The sequence below is a fragment of the Salminus brasiliensis genome, chromosome 10 (genome assembly GCF_030463535.1).
Source record: "Salminus brasiliensis chromosome 10, fSalBra1.hap2, whole genome shotgun sequence".
NCBI classification, from domain to species: domain Eukaryota; kingdom Metazoa; phylum Chordata; class Actinopteri; order Characiformes; family Bryconidae; genus Salminus; species Salminus brasiliensis.
This window is the reverse complement of record NC_132887.1, coordinates 36191443-36206770: the sequence shown is the minus strand read 5'-3', so window position 1 is coordinate 36206770 and position 15328 is coordinate 36191443. Positions and strand designations below refer to the sequence as shown.

General features: G+C 40.6%; 1 protein-coding gene across 2 annotated transcripts in view; it reads right to left on the bottom strand.

Annotated features, from left to right (window-relative positions):
• Positions 1-854: 854 nt before the first annotated feature.
• The window catches only part of ptena (phosphatase and tensin homolog A), a 31988-nt gene continuing 17514 nt past the window's right edge, over positions 855-15328 (bottom strand). Inside the window, exons 4-10 of one of the 2 annotated variants that reach the window (XM_072689952.1) lie at positions 12831-12874; positions 11004-11242; positions 9640-9781; positions 7056-7124; positions 6018-6184; positions 4209-4538; positions 855-2310 (exon numbers count right to left, since the gene is read on the bottom strand). In XM_072689952.1, coding sequence (XP_072546053.1) covers positions 2125-2310; positions 4209-4538; positions 6018-6184; positions 7056-7124; positions 9640-9781; positions 11004-11242; positions 12831-12874 — 1177 coding nt within the window. In that variant the 3' untranslated portion in view covers positions 855-2124. The remainder of the gene's footprint in view (positions 2311-4208; positions 4539-6017; positions 6185-7055; positions 7125-9639; positions 9782-11003; positions 11243-12830; positions 12875-15328) is intronic. The other variant, XM_072689953.1, reaches the window with a different exon arrangement.

Below are 15328 nucleotides of genomic sequence, written 5' to 3'. Positions count from 1 at the left end.
GGCTAAAGTAAGCAAAAGTATGTTCGGAGAAGAAGAAAAAAAGAAAGTGCAGGATTCCATGGAAAGAACACCTCGCCAACTGTTAAGCGCAAGGGTGGATTTGTCATGCTTTGGGTTTGTGCTGCAGCCAGTGGCACAGGAAACCGTTCACTGGTAGAAGCAAAAAATAGATTGAATTAAATACCAGAACTGAAAGACTCAGAACTGGCTACACAACATATATCTAAGCTGCGATAGAAAACTTCAAGCTGGTTCTGTTTTAGTCATTTTGAAGCTGCAAATGATAGAAATAAACTTCTGGCACCATCTGGCCTTTTCAGCATCAGCTAGAGCATGACATCACCCAAGAAAAACACATGAACAGTTCTTATTTCCTGTAGGACTGAGTACAGAGCAACCATAAGACCACACATGGCAGTGCAGGTATATGACTACATCATAGAGTGACAATAGCCATCCACTTAGAGAGATCTAGCATATTTGACTTTTTAAAAATGTATTCACACAGAGCTTATTTTTATACCATTGATTCTGAACACTCCTGCGAGCCTTAATCACTGTCCCCTTTAAAAGTAAGAGGACAACTCCACAAAAGACAGAAATTTGCTTTTCCGAAACCTGTCCATTTACGTTTATGACCACCGTTCTGAGAACAGACATGTTGGGTGGGGCGCTGAATGACGCAATTACGCAAGTAGAGTAGACAAATGAACACGAGAACAGAGAACCCACCAAGAACCTTTAGACATACAGTCTAGTGAAACCGTTTAAACCTATTTACTGGTCCCAGATCTCACGCGGGATGAGCCCCCCGCAGCTTCACAAGAGGCACAACTTTAAGAGACGTCCGACACTTTTGTTTTTAATAAAAACACATCGTATAGCATTTATTAAACATGGACACTAACTCCAATAACATGCACACCAGTTTTGTCCTTTAAATGTTTGAGTGTTAACATTATTGCAAACACTGGTTCCCTGCGGTTTTGTGTATTATATTTTTTTTTATTATCTTAGGATAAAAAAAAAACATTGACAATTACATGGGATGCCATTTTTTTCTGCATAATTTAACGTTATACACAGTGGGGGGGGGGGACCGAGGAGGAGGAGGGGGGGGGGGGGAAGGTAGTGGGCGGGGCTGGACTAAGAACGCTGACACACCGTAGCCGCTGTACGACAGCCTGAAGGAACTACGTATCCCAGCATACACAGCGCGGAGAAAGGAGGTGGGGAGGGGCAGGGTCAAAAAGGTGGTAGGCGCCTGCGGACAGCACGAGAAGCATTCACAGTAAAGGGAAGGAGGGAGCGAGGAAGGAGGGAGCGAGGGAGAAGGAGGAGAGGGAGAGAGTGATTGCAGCACTGGCCTGGGTGAAGACAGGGAGAGGGAGAGATGTGTGTGGTCATTTCTCTGTCCCTCTTCTCCTCTCCTCGCCTGATTGCCTAGTTTTAGTCATCTTTGACACAAAAGGGATATATATATATATATATATATATATATATATATATATATATATATATATATATATATATATATATATATATATATATATATATATTACACACATACATATACACACACTCACCCACTCAGTCTCACACATACATATATACACACACTAATATATATATATATATATATATATATATATATATATATATATATATATATATATATATATACATACATACACACACACACACACACACACACACACACACACACACACACACACACAGAGTAGCTACAGGACCCTCCCACCCACCTCAGGCAACGGTGTCAATATCCACACGAATAATAATTATAATAGTAATATATTAATAAAACAATATATTGGTCAGGATAGTTTTTCCTTCTGTAATCAATGGTGTTTCACACAATCGTGACACAAATTGTCCTAGGACCGTTTGGTTGGGGTGCTGGAGTGGTGGGGGGGGTGGTGCGGGAAGGTCCGTTTCTCTTCAGTACATTTTCAAGTTTTCTCCTTTTTTTCTCTGGTGTTGGTTGGTTTTGCTTGTTTTTTTTTTTTTTTAAATGTCCAGGTGTATAGGTATCTGTATATGTGCGTGCGTGTATGTGAGTGTGTGTGTGTGTGTGTGTGTGTATGTGTGTGTAAAAAGCGTTCAGACTTTCGTGATTTGTGTGTGCTGTTCCTCGTCGAACGGTTCGTTTTCCGGGTCGGAATCGGTGGTGTCGGAATAGCGGTAGTGATCCGGCTCGTTGTCGCTCACATCCGGGGTGACTGAGGTGGAGTTGCTGGCCTCAGAGTTCGAGGCTTCCTCTACTGTTTTAGTGAAATACAACTTCACCTGAGAGCGAGAGAGGGAAAAAAATAATTAAGTTGGAACAATGAAACTAGTGCAGGCACATAAAATAAATAATTCACCAAATTCATCAGACATTTTTAAACTTAATTAACCTGGACTAACGATGCCCTCCTTGTAACAAAACATGAAGGGTGGGGTCAGTCTTCTTGGTCAAATGGTTTTGAGTTTAAGAGAACCTTTAACTTCAAGTCAAAGTCATTTTATATTTAATAGATTTAATAGATTAAATTGAATTAAGACAGTGTTGCCAAATTCATGCATTGCTCTACAGTGGCCTGTAAAGCCCTGCTGCGACATTAACTTTCTGGTTTTGGTTTATAATAAGAAACGAAAAGAAAGGGTGGGGGGAGGAAAAACTAGGGCCAGAAGTTTTGAGATTTCAAGGCAACCATTAATCCTCTTGCTTGGAAAGAATTCTGCCTCCCTCTGATGTGTAGCATGTCCAAAGCCAATCAATACAAATGGTCTGAAACAACCGAGGTGCCAGACTGAACAACAGAGCAACACAAAAGTTCAGTGTGCTGGACCAGGTTAGAGCTAATGTCCACAATATTTTCCACTGATATGATGAAAGACATACTGCATGGACCTGCAGTAATCAGGGGATAAAATAAATGCACTGAGGAATCATGATGCAGTGACCCGAGGGTGGTGATTCGAGTGCAGTGATTTTGGAAGGTTTGAATCGATGAGAATCAGGGCTCGATTCCACTTGCATGCATGAGAATGGACGCTATTTTGCTAGGAACACAAAAATAACCAAAAACAATCCTCCTCGACTGTTCTGAGATCCATGATCAGTTAATAACACCATTTTTCATTCCACAATGGCCACTAGATTATTATTTATAACTTCCAAATGTTTCTCGATTAAGGTTGAAAGTTCCATGTTTTCATCCAGTATTGTTTCACAGGATTTCTACAGCCAGAAGTTTTGCGGTCCCTGCATACTTTGCTTAGTTTAACAAAAAGTAGAGTACATCAAAAGGGGCATGTATAAAGATTATAGCTCATTTTTGTGTGTTATGCCCCCACCTCCAATATGTTAAATGAAAAACAATAGATAGTATGCGCTAATGGTTGCATTAAGCAGCGTATTTGGCTTAATTACATTAATTGTATTTAATAAAGCAATAAACCACGCTAAAAGAGGTGCACAAGGGTTCACATTTTTGTGCTCAGGAAAGAGATTCATGGGGTAATCAAGAATCATTAAAGGTGGACAACAGCTGTCTCCAGCCAGTTTAAACAGGTAATGTGTTTGATCCATTTTTGTGCCCTGATTACAGTAATATTCAATGAAGTATGTGCATCTTCTACACTGAGCAATACTAAGCCAGTATTTTCAAATATCAGGATCAGAGTATTGGATGATTTTTGTTATTAATCCTTTACGTCTAAGAACTGGAACTCTGTGCTAAAAGAACATCATGCAAATTTTACGACTGTTTTGTTTAGTTTTATTCTCCTAAAATGACACTAAATAGAAACTGCAGATTTAAGGAGTGTATTCCTAATGGACGGCTATTGGACCAGTCTTTAGCTACAGTGCACACTACTCCCGCAGTGTTTTAAACCCCTGATTCACAATGCTCTGTATTCATCAACTAGTCTAGAAAACGAGGGTCGCCCGCAGAATCATCAGAATACAAAAATAAAGGCTGACAAAGTGCGACACCTTCACTAGTGTTAAGTATATTGACCAGCAATAATTTTGTGTATTATCTATTTCTACTGCAGCCAAAATACAACCTACATTTTTCATTAAATAAATGATTCTGCATTGTACCAACTCAATAAAATCCAGTTAACGTGAGGTTTGAGTTTTACACCTCATATCTTGCAGAATCTACCATCTTCAATTCTGTGTGTGTCTTTACCTTAAAGTTGGGGGAGAAGTATCTGTTTGCTTTGTCTTTATTTGCTTTATCGAGGTCATTTTTTGTCAGGGTTAGAATCAAGTAGTCCCGGTCTGCGTCTGGTGCTCCGGCTCGCTCCCCTCCGCGTTCCCGCTCTCCACCACCTCCTCCTCCGCTGCCGCCGCCACCACCTCCTGCTCCCATCCCTCTCTCGCGCTCTGTCGGCGAGCTCTGGCTCTGTGAGGAATTGCTGTCTATGTCGTTCACCACGGACCCGTTCTCCACTTTCTCCCCGCTCTCCTCCGGCCCTGGGATGAAGAACGTGTTGACCCAGAAGTGGAACATCTTGTCCTGCAGAAAGAAAGGAAAAAGACACATTTACATTTTACGGCTATAAATAACATGTTTACAAACACACGCATGCACACATGTTAACGTGCCAACGTGCCAACAAACCAAACGCAGAGAGCACATACACAGCACGTAAATGCTTACACACTCAGCAAAGGTTGTATTTAAATAGCATGTACACACGGGAGACGAAACACTCACACACAGGAGATAGAAGCTGAGTCACTGACAAGGAGACGAGTGCTATAACAGGGCTGTTAAACCACAAACTGCCAGCTGCAGGTCAACCAGTGCAGCAGAGCTTTAGTACAGTGTAGCCCACAGGCACAGTGTAGGACCAGGGGTAGTGCTGACAAGATCACAAGATCTTCAAACATATCCCAAGATCAGGTGATCTAATATTGCATGATCTAATAAAATGGTAGCGAAATACATTAACACCAGTACTTACAAAATAATTAGTGATTAATAATAATAAAAAATAATCATCATCATCGAAAATAAAGTGTATATCCAGCAACAGAACTACATTACTTTGAAATTATTATAGGAACAAAGCCACATTGGTTTTCCTTGTAAACTGCTGCTTTAAAACGAAAAACTCATGTTTCTTGTCTCAGTCAATCGCACTCAGACTAAAAACCAACACTGTTCTGAGACACCAGACCCATCACAGACGTACATACTGCTTTTCACTCATAATCGCCACTTTAAAACAAGCTATTTTTAAATTTCAACGCTCGAGTTAGGAGGGTCAACTAAGACGACCACGTACAAGCTGCTCGAACACGCAGTCCTACAGAGAGAAATAAACAATCAACAACTAGACTTAGAAACTGCAGCGCTTTCTGATCTTCATGTGTACATCTTACTTAACTTCTTACCACTGAATAGTGTACCATGGCACATGAGATGGAGCTTTGTCTTAACCATTTCATATATAGCTAGTTATTTTCATTATAGATTAACCTGCTGATGATTTTCTTGACTTATTGCTTGACTGGTTTGCAAACCTCTGATAATATTAGGAAATTGGTGAGAATCTGTTTGGCAGCATTTAATAAAAAAAAGAAAAGAAAAAATAACACCAGTCATAAGCAAAAGTGCATAATATGATTAAAGATCAATGTATTTATTCATACCATGGTATAACTACAACCGGTATACTGCTGCAACCCTACCTAACTGTAAAGGATAATAAGGAAACTGTGGTAGTACAGCGTGATACAGGCAGGGCACACTGTTGTCATACTGTTTAAAGGTTACATATAGATATTTGTAGATCACTTTGGTATGCTGCATGAAGAGCACTTACTGAGTAATTATGTGATGGTGATTTGGGTCAAAATATTATGGGCATTACAAGATGCATTAAAACTTAGTTTTAAAAAATGGCATTTAAGGCATTTTGGAATCAAACCACCCTTATATACTGCCAAGCACTAACCAGAGGCCCAAGCAGAAGAGGTTTTCACTGACCTTCTTCATCATTTTGTTCTGTTTGTGAAAGAATTCCACTTTGATGTCTCCACACACGGGCAGAGGCTGCGGGAACTCGAAGAACATGTGCTTGTCTTCCCTCCGCGTGTGGGCCGGATTCGACGTGTGGATCTTCACCTTTAACTGGTATACGACAAACTGAGGGTCTGAGGAGACATTGAGAAGAGGATGAAGAGAAGGACAAAACACATTCAAAACAAAACAGGAGGAGTGAAGAAAAGAACAATTTAAGTGGAAAAAGATGCAGGGATTTAGAAAAAAAAAGAAAAATTGAAAAATAGAAATAGTAATAGCAAAGTAATTACTGGAGTAAGTCAATTCTGATAAAACCAAAAGAGCCATAAAGCCCCGCCCCTACTTCTGACATCACCAGAAAGACCACCATGGTCATAAGAGATGGGGCGGTACAGAGTGAGAGAGAAAGCTCAGCCCAGCCCCATCTCCCCCCTCACCCAGGGCATGCAGTACAGTCAGTCAGGCAGGCAAGCATACAGGGCCCTTTTCTGAACACTGGTAACAAGCGCTACAACACTACAAGTGGCAAACCATGCCTATTTTTACAGACGTTACTGTGGGTAATGTGGGGGGAAGCTGAGTGCTGAAGCACTGAGTGCTTCGAACACCTTTAGGAGTGTCAAGATTACATGATGAAGCTCCATTTAAAATAAAACTACATAAATAAATAAAAGGGAAAAAAAAAGCACAAAATTAGTCATATTTTAAAGCATATTTATAATTTATTTAAAGTAAATAAGGTGTTTTGACAAGCACAAATACCACTTTTATCTATTATGTACTTGCAAAGTTAATTCTAGAGGAGAGTTCAGGGGTGTTGAATCAAACTAGTACAACACTGAGCTGCTCATCATCAGCACAGGCCTACAGTTCATGGTTCATATACTAAGCAGATACAGGGCCCTGCGTTGGGTGTTTGGGGGGCGGGGGGTAGGGGGGGTGCGTACGGACTGGTCCAGTCTGCTTGATTAACAGTAGTAATGAAGGGAATTGTAGCTTTACCCCAGTGCCAGTTTCCTTTCTTGAAGCCCTGGGGGTTCGCCTCACTCCTGTTTTTAACAGTACTGTCCCCTTAGAGAGAGAGAAGGAGGTTAAACATGCCAGCAGCAGCAGCAGCAGCCGCCTAGCTGAGAGCTCCAAACCCACACTGCCTCTGCTCCACGAGCCTCACTCAACACAGCACGGCGCCTGGGAGGCTGAGCGGAGTTTTAAGACAGCAGTTTGGCACTCGGGATGAGAACTGGACGACTGCAGCTGTGGAACGGTGAACTCAAGCCGATTCGAGGGTTGTTTAGTGTAGCTTTGGAGCACAAGTTTCACACCTAGGTTAACATAAGGCCTGACCAATTTCTCAGATGGCAGATATACATAGATCTAAGTGACATAGCTTGGTAACACTTGCCTAAAAGGGCAACATCTGTAAGTCTACATGACAAGTCCTACGTGACAACCAACCAACAAACAAACCCACATCAAGCGTCAGTGGTCATAAAAGCTGCATGTGTCAATTTACCTCACCAAGTGTGAGTGGAGAACAACAAGAACCTGGTGTTTAGTGACCAGTTCATTTTGTATTTTGTAAATTTTTATATTTCTAAACCCCAACTATGAATTTACCAACGAGGTTAGCATGTTACACCACAGATAATTAACATAGAACTGAAGAACAACAGTAATAAAACACCTAAATGAATAGAAACCAGTGTTCCCAGATCAATACAGTCATTCAGATTGGTCTGATGAGAAACCCTACACTCTAGAAATCTCTAGAAACTGTTCACAGGAGTGGTGATTATGGTTCTGAAAGGTCTCTTGGTTAGATTATGCTACCAGATGCTCCAGGCATATTTTTTTGGTTTTTATTTTGACCTAGAAGCTATTATTTTTTTTAAATCAATCACACAAAGAAATGTGCTTTAAAGAAGTGTTGAAATTTGAAAAAAATAGATATGGTTTATATCCAGTCAAGCCAGAAGTGCAAAAGACATAATTCTAGCCTAAACATTTTCACTTAGTCAAAATTTCTCTGGAAATTTTAAGGTAGCAGGCAGATAAATGTATTGCGTTAATAATGAGTGTATTTAGAAGAGATTTTAACAACTTCTACTAATGATAAATAAGAACAAACAGACAACATTTACAGTGGTTTTGCCATTATTGGAAGCCCATCATCCAGAATAGTGCCTGTTTTCTCCTCAGGTAGCCGCACTAGGGCTGCTGTGGTATGCCTTTGAAATTTCGCCTGACCCAAACCACCTTTTTGTTTAGTGCAAATTCTAAGTACTCCTGTACTTAAATATTGGTTATATAATAATAATAATAATAATAATACAGTGGAATTCCCATAGGTTTGCTTTTCAGATTCAGGTTAAGAAATGTGATCCCTGAGAACTAAAATAATTCACAACCGACCCCTTAAAAAATGATCAGCATTACATATTTTTCCCCCATTACAAAATCTCAGCCCGCATTAGTTCTTAAACTGCGACAGAACATTCATATTGGTCAGGCCCTACTCAACATAGGACAGCCTACTGCTTTATGTGAAGAGATGAGGCGTAGACAGAGTTCTGTGTGTGTGTGTGTGTGTGTGTGTGTGGAATGGCAGTCTTAATTCAGAATAGAGCCCTCAGGAGGTAGGAGCAGAGGGAAAGAGAAATACAGATGAGTGTTAGGCCGTTCGGGACAGAGCTAAGACTGAACACAGGGTGAAAACCACAGCCCCAAAGCAAGACAAAGACTCAACAGATACATTTCAAACAGATCTCAACAACATTGTTCTACACACTGAAAGTGATGAGCTTCAGACTAACATCGGGTCAAAAAACAGTGGACATTTCCAGCAGCTTCATTTTTCTTTTTAACCATGCTAACAACTGAACACAGATGCTTTAGCCTCCATTTCAACCCCCTTCAGTTCCCAGTGACACTTCCAGTCGGTCAAGCCCATGACGCATGATTGGACAGTGGACATGTATATGATAATAACAAAAAAACATTAACTCAAGCTTAAACTTTAACGCAATATTTTTTTCTGATGTTTGTTGACAAGCGAAACGTGAAGAAAAATGGTGAATTAAATGTTATAAAACTGAAGGAAATCCATTTGTGTGAAGTACGTAACCAGCGTGCTATCTGGAAACGCAATCAAAAGCAGTTCTGTGCACAGGAAAGTGTGTAATAACATATGGTGAGGTCATCTCTCACCCACTCCTAGTGGGCATGTGTCCATCAACTGATATCTGACAGGCTAACACCTTCCTTACACAACATAGGTTCACTCAGTGCCAATGAAGCATCTTTTTTAATAAAATGAAATAAAAAAAAAAAGCACACACACACACACACACACACACACACACACACACACACACACACACACACACACACACACACACACACTACATGACCACTGAACAGCATCGGCTTTCGAACTCAAAGCAGAAGCTTGCTCACCCCCGCATCGCTCTCATGTGGAAGTGGAAAGGGGAAGTGCTGAGGGGCTGAATTGGGACTTGGCCAGAGGCCTTACTTTCAACTAAAACACAATACGCTACTGGAACCTTTCATGTGAATTCGGACTTACTGCATGTGCCCCCACTGAACATGGGGAGGGTCTCAAACACCATCTTGTGGAAGAGCAAGGCAACAGGCTTATACTCCAACTGGTTCTTCAGCAGGTGGCTGTAGTAATACACATACCTGCGCTGACTGGGGATCGTCACGCCCTGAGAGAGAGAGAGAGAACGAGAACCAGAATAGGAACAGTCATATGATTGCATCATAGCCTGTGTAACAATCTAAAGGAGCGAGAGCGCTGTGCATGTTGGTGGTGCTCTAGAGAAATCATCGCTTACTAACGTGACCCAAGATAACCTTATTAGCCCAACAACAAAAAATACCTCATTTTAAGAAGTATCGACTGACATACCAGGGAAAGTAGGTAGACCCAATTACAAGATACGACTGTTGGTGACATTAGAAAACCGTTGTATCTGTTGAGTAGGTTATAAGCAAACATGTGAATTCAATTAATAGAAGCTAATCTGAGGCAGAACCTGCTTGTAAAACTATCTTGCAGTTAGTCTGCTGTACTGCAACCTCCTACCTACCATTACCTTCACCAAATCCTCAAGAAAGCAGTTCCCTCCCCCATATAGCTGGTAACAACTGGGCTGCAACAAATCTTCATCATCGTCCAAAAGGGCTACAATGAAACATTGCTTAAAAATCTTTCAGAATGTAACCAGAAACAGATGCCGAGCTGACTCAGGTAATCTGCTGAAATTGGAGCCAATACCATAACAAAATAAAAAATAAAAAAAAACAACTTAGTGTTGGACACTTTGGAATAAACTCTTGAAAGGAGGTTACTTTGCTGCCAACTGTCTCCCATGCGCCCCCCTCCCCGCCCACATGTGGAGCTAACTAGCTATGGTCACATCACACAATAAGAATAAGAAAACCACTAAAGCGCTAAAGGTGGGATTTGACTGAATTAAGCTGTCTACTGAACATAATAAAGATTTCATGGACAAATTTAGGTTCTACCCAAGTGCAGAACATATAAACGAAAAAGAACTTCATATTTCTCTGAACTCTTCGCTGTCTTACAGCTCAGTTCTCACCCTGGTTGAGAACAGCCTTTGAGAAATGATATTACAATTATCTTGCAATTATTTAATGATGAAGGATCAAGCATGTCTGGCTGTACAGATTTCTAAGGCTTAACTGCTGCAACCCTGAACAGGAACTAAAATGGCCAACTTTCGGTTTGTGAAGGTGGGATGTGTGCAACGTTTTCTGGCATGATTTAGTAAATGGCTTCAGTATTCTGAGATGATCAATTATTAAGAATTTTGTCTCATAGAGCTCTCGTGTGTGCCTCAATAATATCCTGGTTCTTACCACAGCAGTGCCCCAGCAAGTCATCATTTGAGCGCTACCCACCTTCTTATCCCTGGTCCTCACTTCTCCGTAGAAATCCAGAGCCTCCTGCGCCTCCATAAACTTCCCACGATGCAACAAGTAGGCACAGATCATGACCCCTGTACGACCTTTGCCAGCCTTGCAGTGGATGGCTGCCACATGGTTCTCGTCCTCGGACAGCCACTGGTCGAGGTCCTCGCAGAAGGGCTTGATCAGCTCCAGCTGAGGGGGGTTGTGGTCTTCAAACGGGTACTGTGCAACTGGGTGCCATAGAGACGACACAGCAAATCAGCATCATGCACTTTATGGTGGACTCCTAGTCAAGACCACTTTGTCAAAGCAGACTGAGCTTTTTTGAAGAAGAAATGCCTCTGAAAGCCTAAACTTTTTGGCCCTACTAAGGAAGGGATTCTTTTTTTTTTTTTTTTTTTTTTATTCGTAGGTAGTTTGAGCCGCCCTGGGAGAAGGTCTCATTAGATAAGGCCAAACACAAATTCAGGCAGAAGAACAGACTTTGACGTGATCATTCCAAACAGATTTCACAATGCGTTTTATTCATCCAGCAGCTGATTTTGATCTCTCCCCTTCGCTTCCACAGTAGGCCAATTTTACCTGTACACTGTTTAATTTACGTATGTTGACCAGTCTATTTGCATGTCATTTGGCTCTAAAAACTGTCCTGGGGTGCTAACATAATGATAAAATTGAAGGTAAAAGAAGGTTGCTCAACAGCAGACTACCAGAGAACGCTAAACTACTCCTAAAAAACATTTATAATTTTATAGTTATTATAATATATATATAATAATAATAATAATAATAATAATATAATATTTAAACAATCAGAAAATCATCAGAACGAGACACATATAGCTTGTTTGAATTAAATGATGTATTTTTAGTTTTCTTTAATATTTTATGGTCCGCAGTTCCATTTATCGCCATGTTATTGCCCAAGTTTTCAAAAAACAAGACATACCAATGCTGCTACTGTCAATTCATCTTGCCTTGCTCACACACACACACACACACAGAGCACTAAGCTTAACTTTCCTTTTTAATGCCCTTTCTGTTTAACAGTTTTTCTAGAAACAGAAGGATCTTAAAGTCTAGCTTCTCTGGGATGTAAGCCACTTTAGGAAACAGTTTGGTACATTGACAGGATAAGCATTAAGAAAAGGTTGAATGAATATTGGAAAGGTTGAGCTAATAAGTAAGAGCTTATTATTACAATTATTACTACAATTATTTTTATTTACTGTTTAACTGGATCTAGAAATAAAAATATTAACTGTCACTAAGCTTATCTCTGTCAATACTTCAACTTCACAGACTCATTATTGCTCGTTTTAATTAATGATGTAGTTGGTTAGTATTCTTAAATGTACTGACCATGTCCACAAAATGCTCAGTAAAGCATACTGTTACACACCATACTGCCCACCCCTAGCACTAAGCATTTGCAGCCCCTAATCCCCACTTCTTCAGTAAAGCTTACTACCTAGCTTCAGCTTCTCATGGACTTTCCTGACATTTGACAGACAGTAAAACGCCACAGCAGTGATCCAATCAAACTAAATCCAATTCAACACGACTAATTACGCTCTTTAATAAAACAAGCAGTCGGATAGTTTTCCTTATATACTCTGAAAAAGCACTGCGGCACTGTTTATCAGTAAATAAACACAGTCCCATTGGCAGCATGAGGAGCTATATTTGACCAACATTTTGTATTAGTATGAAATCTATGAATATGAACCTTATATGCAAAAGGTCATTATTTTGCATAGGTCATTATTTTAGACGAGGGTTTTCCATGCAGGAAGGCGGCAAATGAACTGTACTCACCCCTACAGTTAAATTTGGCTGCGTCATAGTGTCGTTCTGCACATCTGAAAGACAATTTTGAAAAAACGTTACACACATTTAAAAGCAACAGTACATGATTTAAACTAGTACAAGCACACGCACTGACAAATATACCTATTGTGATAATATTTGCTATTAAACTTCACATTGGACGAGGCTGGACTGTTTTGTATTTTTATTAAAATATATTTTTTTGACATATACTCATCGCCCCTCCACCGCCAAACTCTCTAATACCCTCGCGAAACCCCAAGCTCAGAAAACAGAAACGTAACCTGTAACCTTAACTGGTCTTTCCATACCACCTAAATGATCTAAACACACCAAGTTGCATTAAAAGCACCCATCTAAATGCATATTATGGCAAAAATGACGCTTCGGCCAAAACACAATTTTCTCCTTCAAAAACACGCTTGGTGTCCAAAATTCCCTGATTAAAACAATAAAAATATAAAGGGGAAAGAAAACAGATTGAACTACATGCAAACTAAAATTTCTTTAAAAGAAACTTGCTTTTATTCCATACTCTAAACTAAAGGCATCCACCATAATGCACATTAGAGTTAAAGCAATGATTCAGCCCAAAGCACAGTTAACACCTAGTGGAAGTTTACAGCCAACAGTGCAGCAAGTCATCACACATTACTGTTAAATGACCTCAAAACGGACTTCGAAAATAACTCCAACAGCAAACGTGCTTGACTACACATCCTACAGACTACACTGAGCACATCAGGACGTTTCCAACACTAAAGCTGACTTGGCTCTGGATTCTTGATTTGGGATTTGTGTTAAAAGCTGCTGCAGATCGCCAACGTTCGCCTGGAAGCACCAGCTGCACACGTTACTCATGACATTGATTGGGTTTGTGTTGCTATTTTTACATCTAGACCACGAACGAGTAATGGGTGCTGCAGTGTGTTTCTGTAGGAACTCCTCGTCCTCCTCGTTGGCATTACTTTCCTCGCCTTGCACATTTTTTTTTCTTGCCAGGAGTGGCATCTCTGTTTCGCAAATGCTTGCAACAGCAAAGCTTCCTGGGGAGCTTCATGCACAAAAGAGTAATTTCACCCAGTGTGGTTTAGTTGGGATAAGGTGTTTTGGGGTGACTCATTTCCCTGGGTTGGGCATCAGACCCAAGCAGACATTTAATGCAATAAATGGATCAACTTCGGGATGATGCTTAGTAGACTACCACTACATAAATGTAAAAACTAGGGCTGGTCTGAATAAATTATACATCCCAGTATTCATTTGTTTAAACATCTCATGGACTCCTGACTATTTTGTGAGGTTGGGGACTCATTTATTGTCGTTTTAAACAAGGGACAAATAGTTTTTCATCAGCGCTTAATTTGTAACCATCTACAAATCAGCATATTTATAATGATGGTAGATTGTGGAACGTAAATAGCAGTGTTTCAAGAGTTAGGCTGCCCTAGTCGCCAAATCAATGCCCGAGTCGACATCAATATTTTAAGCCAAGGTTTTTCCTGGCTTTAGTTTTTTAGGAGTCTAAAGACACTTTACAGGGTGGTAGATCTCCAGGACCAGGATTGAGTAGCCCTGCTGCAGAGTTCAGCTCTACCCCGAATCTAATGCACCTGATCCAGATAACGAAGGCCTTCAGGAGCAACTGAACATTAAGAGACAGTTGTGTTGGATCTGAACTCTTCAGGGTGGTAGAGCTCCAGGACCAGGACGGAGCAGCCCTGCTTTAGGGCAAATAACGTAACTGCTCCATGAGGACAGCTGTTTCTGGCTCCAGTCAAAGCTACAGTTGTAACAAACAATGCTGACAGCAGCAGTGTCCGACTCGGTTGCAAACAGGTTTTTAAAAGTTCTCAAAGACTCAAAGCTCTGTTCTGTACATTTTTCTAATTCCGAAACAGTGCCAGCACAGACACAAAGCAATGGACACACTTATGACACGCAAGTGAGCATAAAACGAGTCATCGCTGCGAGGAATGCACGCCCCTACCGCCATCATTTGCACAACGCCTTATCCATAGCTAATACTTAGCCATTGTTTTGTTTAAGGAGTGCAACAAATCACTTTGAAAAGGGGTATGAATTACACACTGCCCTGCTGACTACTGTGCTCAAGTTCTTGTTTAAAACTACAGTCTTATCCAAATACAATAAACATTAAATGCACAATTTAACCTTTTTGGAGGACAATTAATGCTTACAATGAATCGTCAAAATAACTGACTGAAATATTTAAAAGCCCAGAGAGTACAGAGAGTTCAGTGCCATGCTCAAAAGCGGCAACCTAGGTGTCGAACCCACAATCATGCGGGTCACAATCAATAACCCAGCGCTCAAACCACTGCGAGTGTTTGGGATGGTTTTGAGAAGTAGCATTTGGGCACTCGTTCAGAAATGCCAATGCCAGCCCAGTCAAAGGTTTTCGGGCCAGTCCTGTTAGAAACCCATATTCAGCATCTAAACTGCAGTTATGCTGTACAACCAGA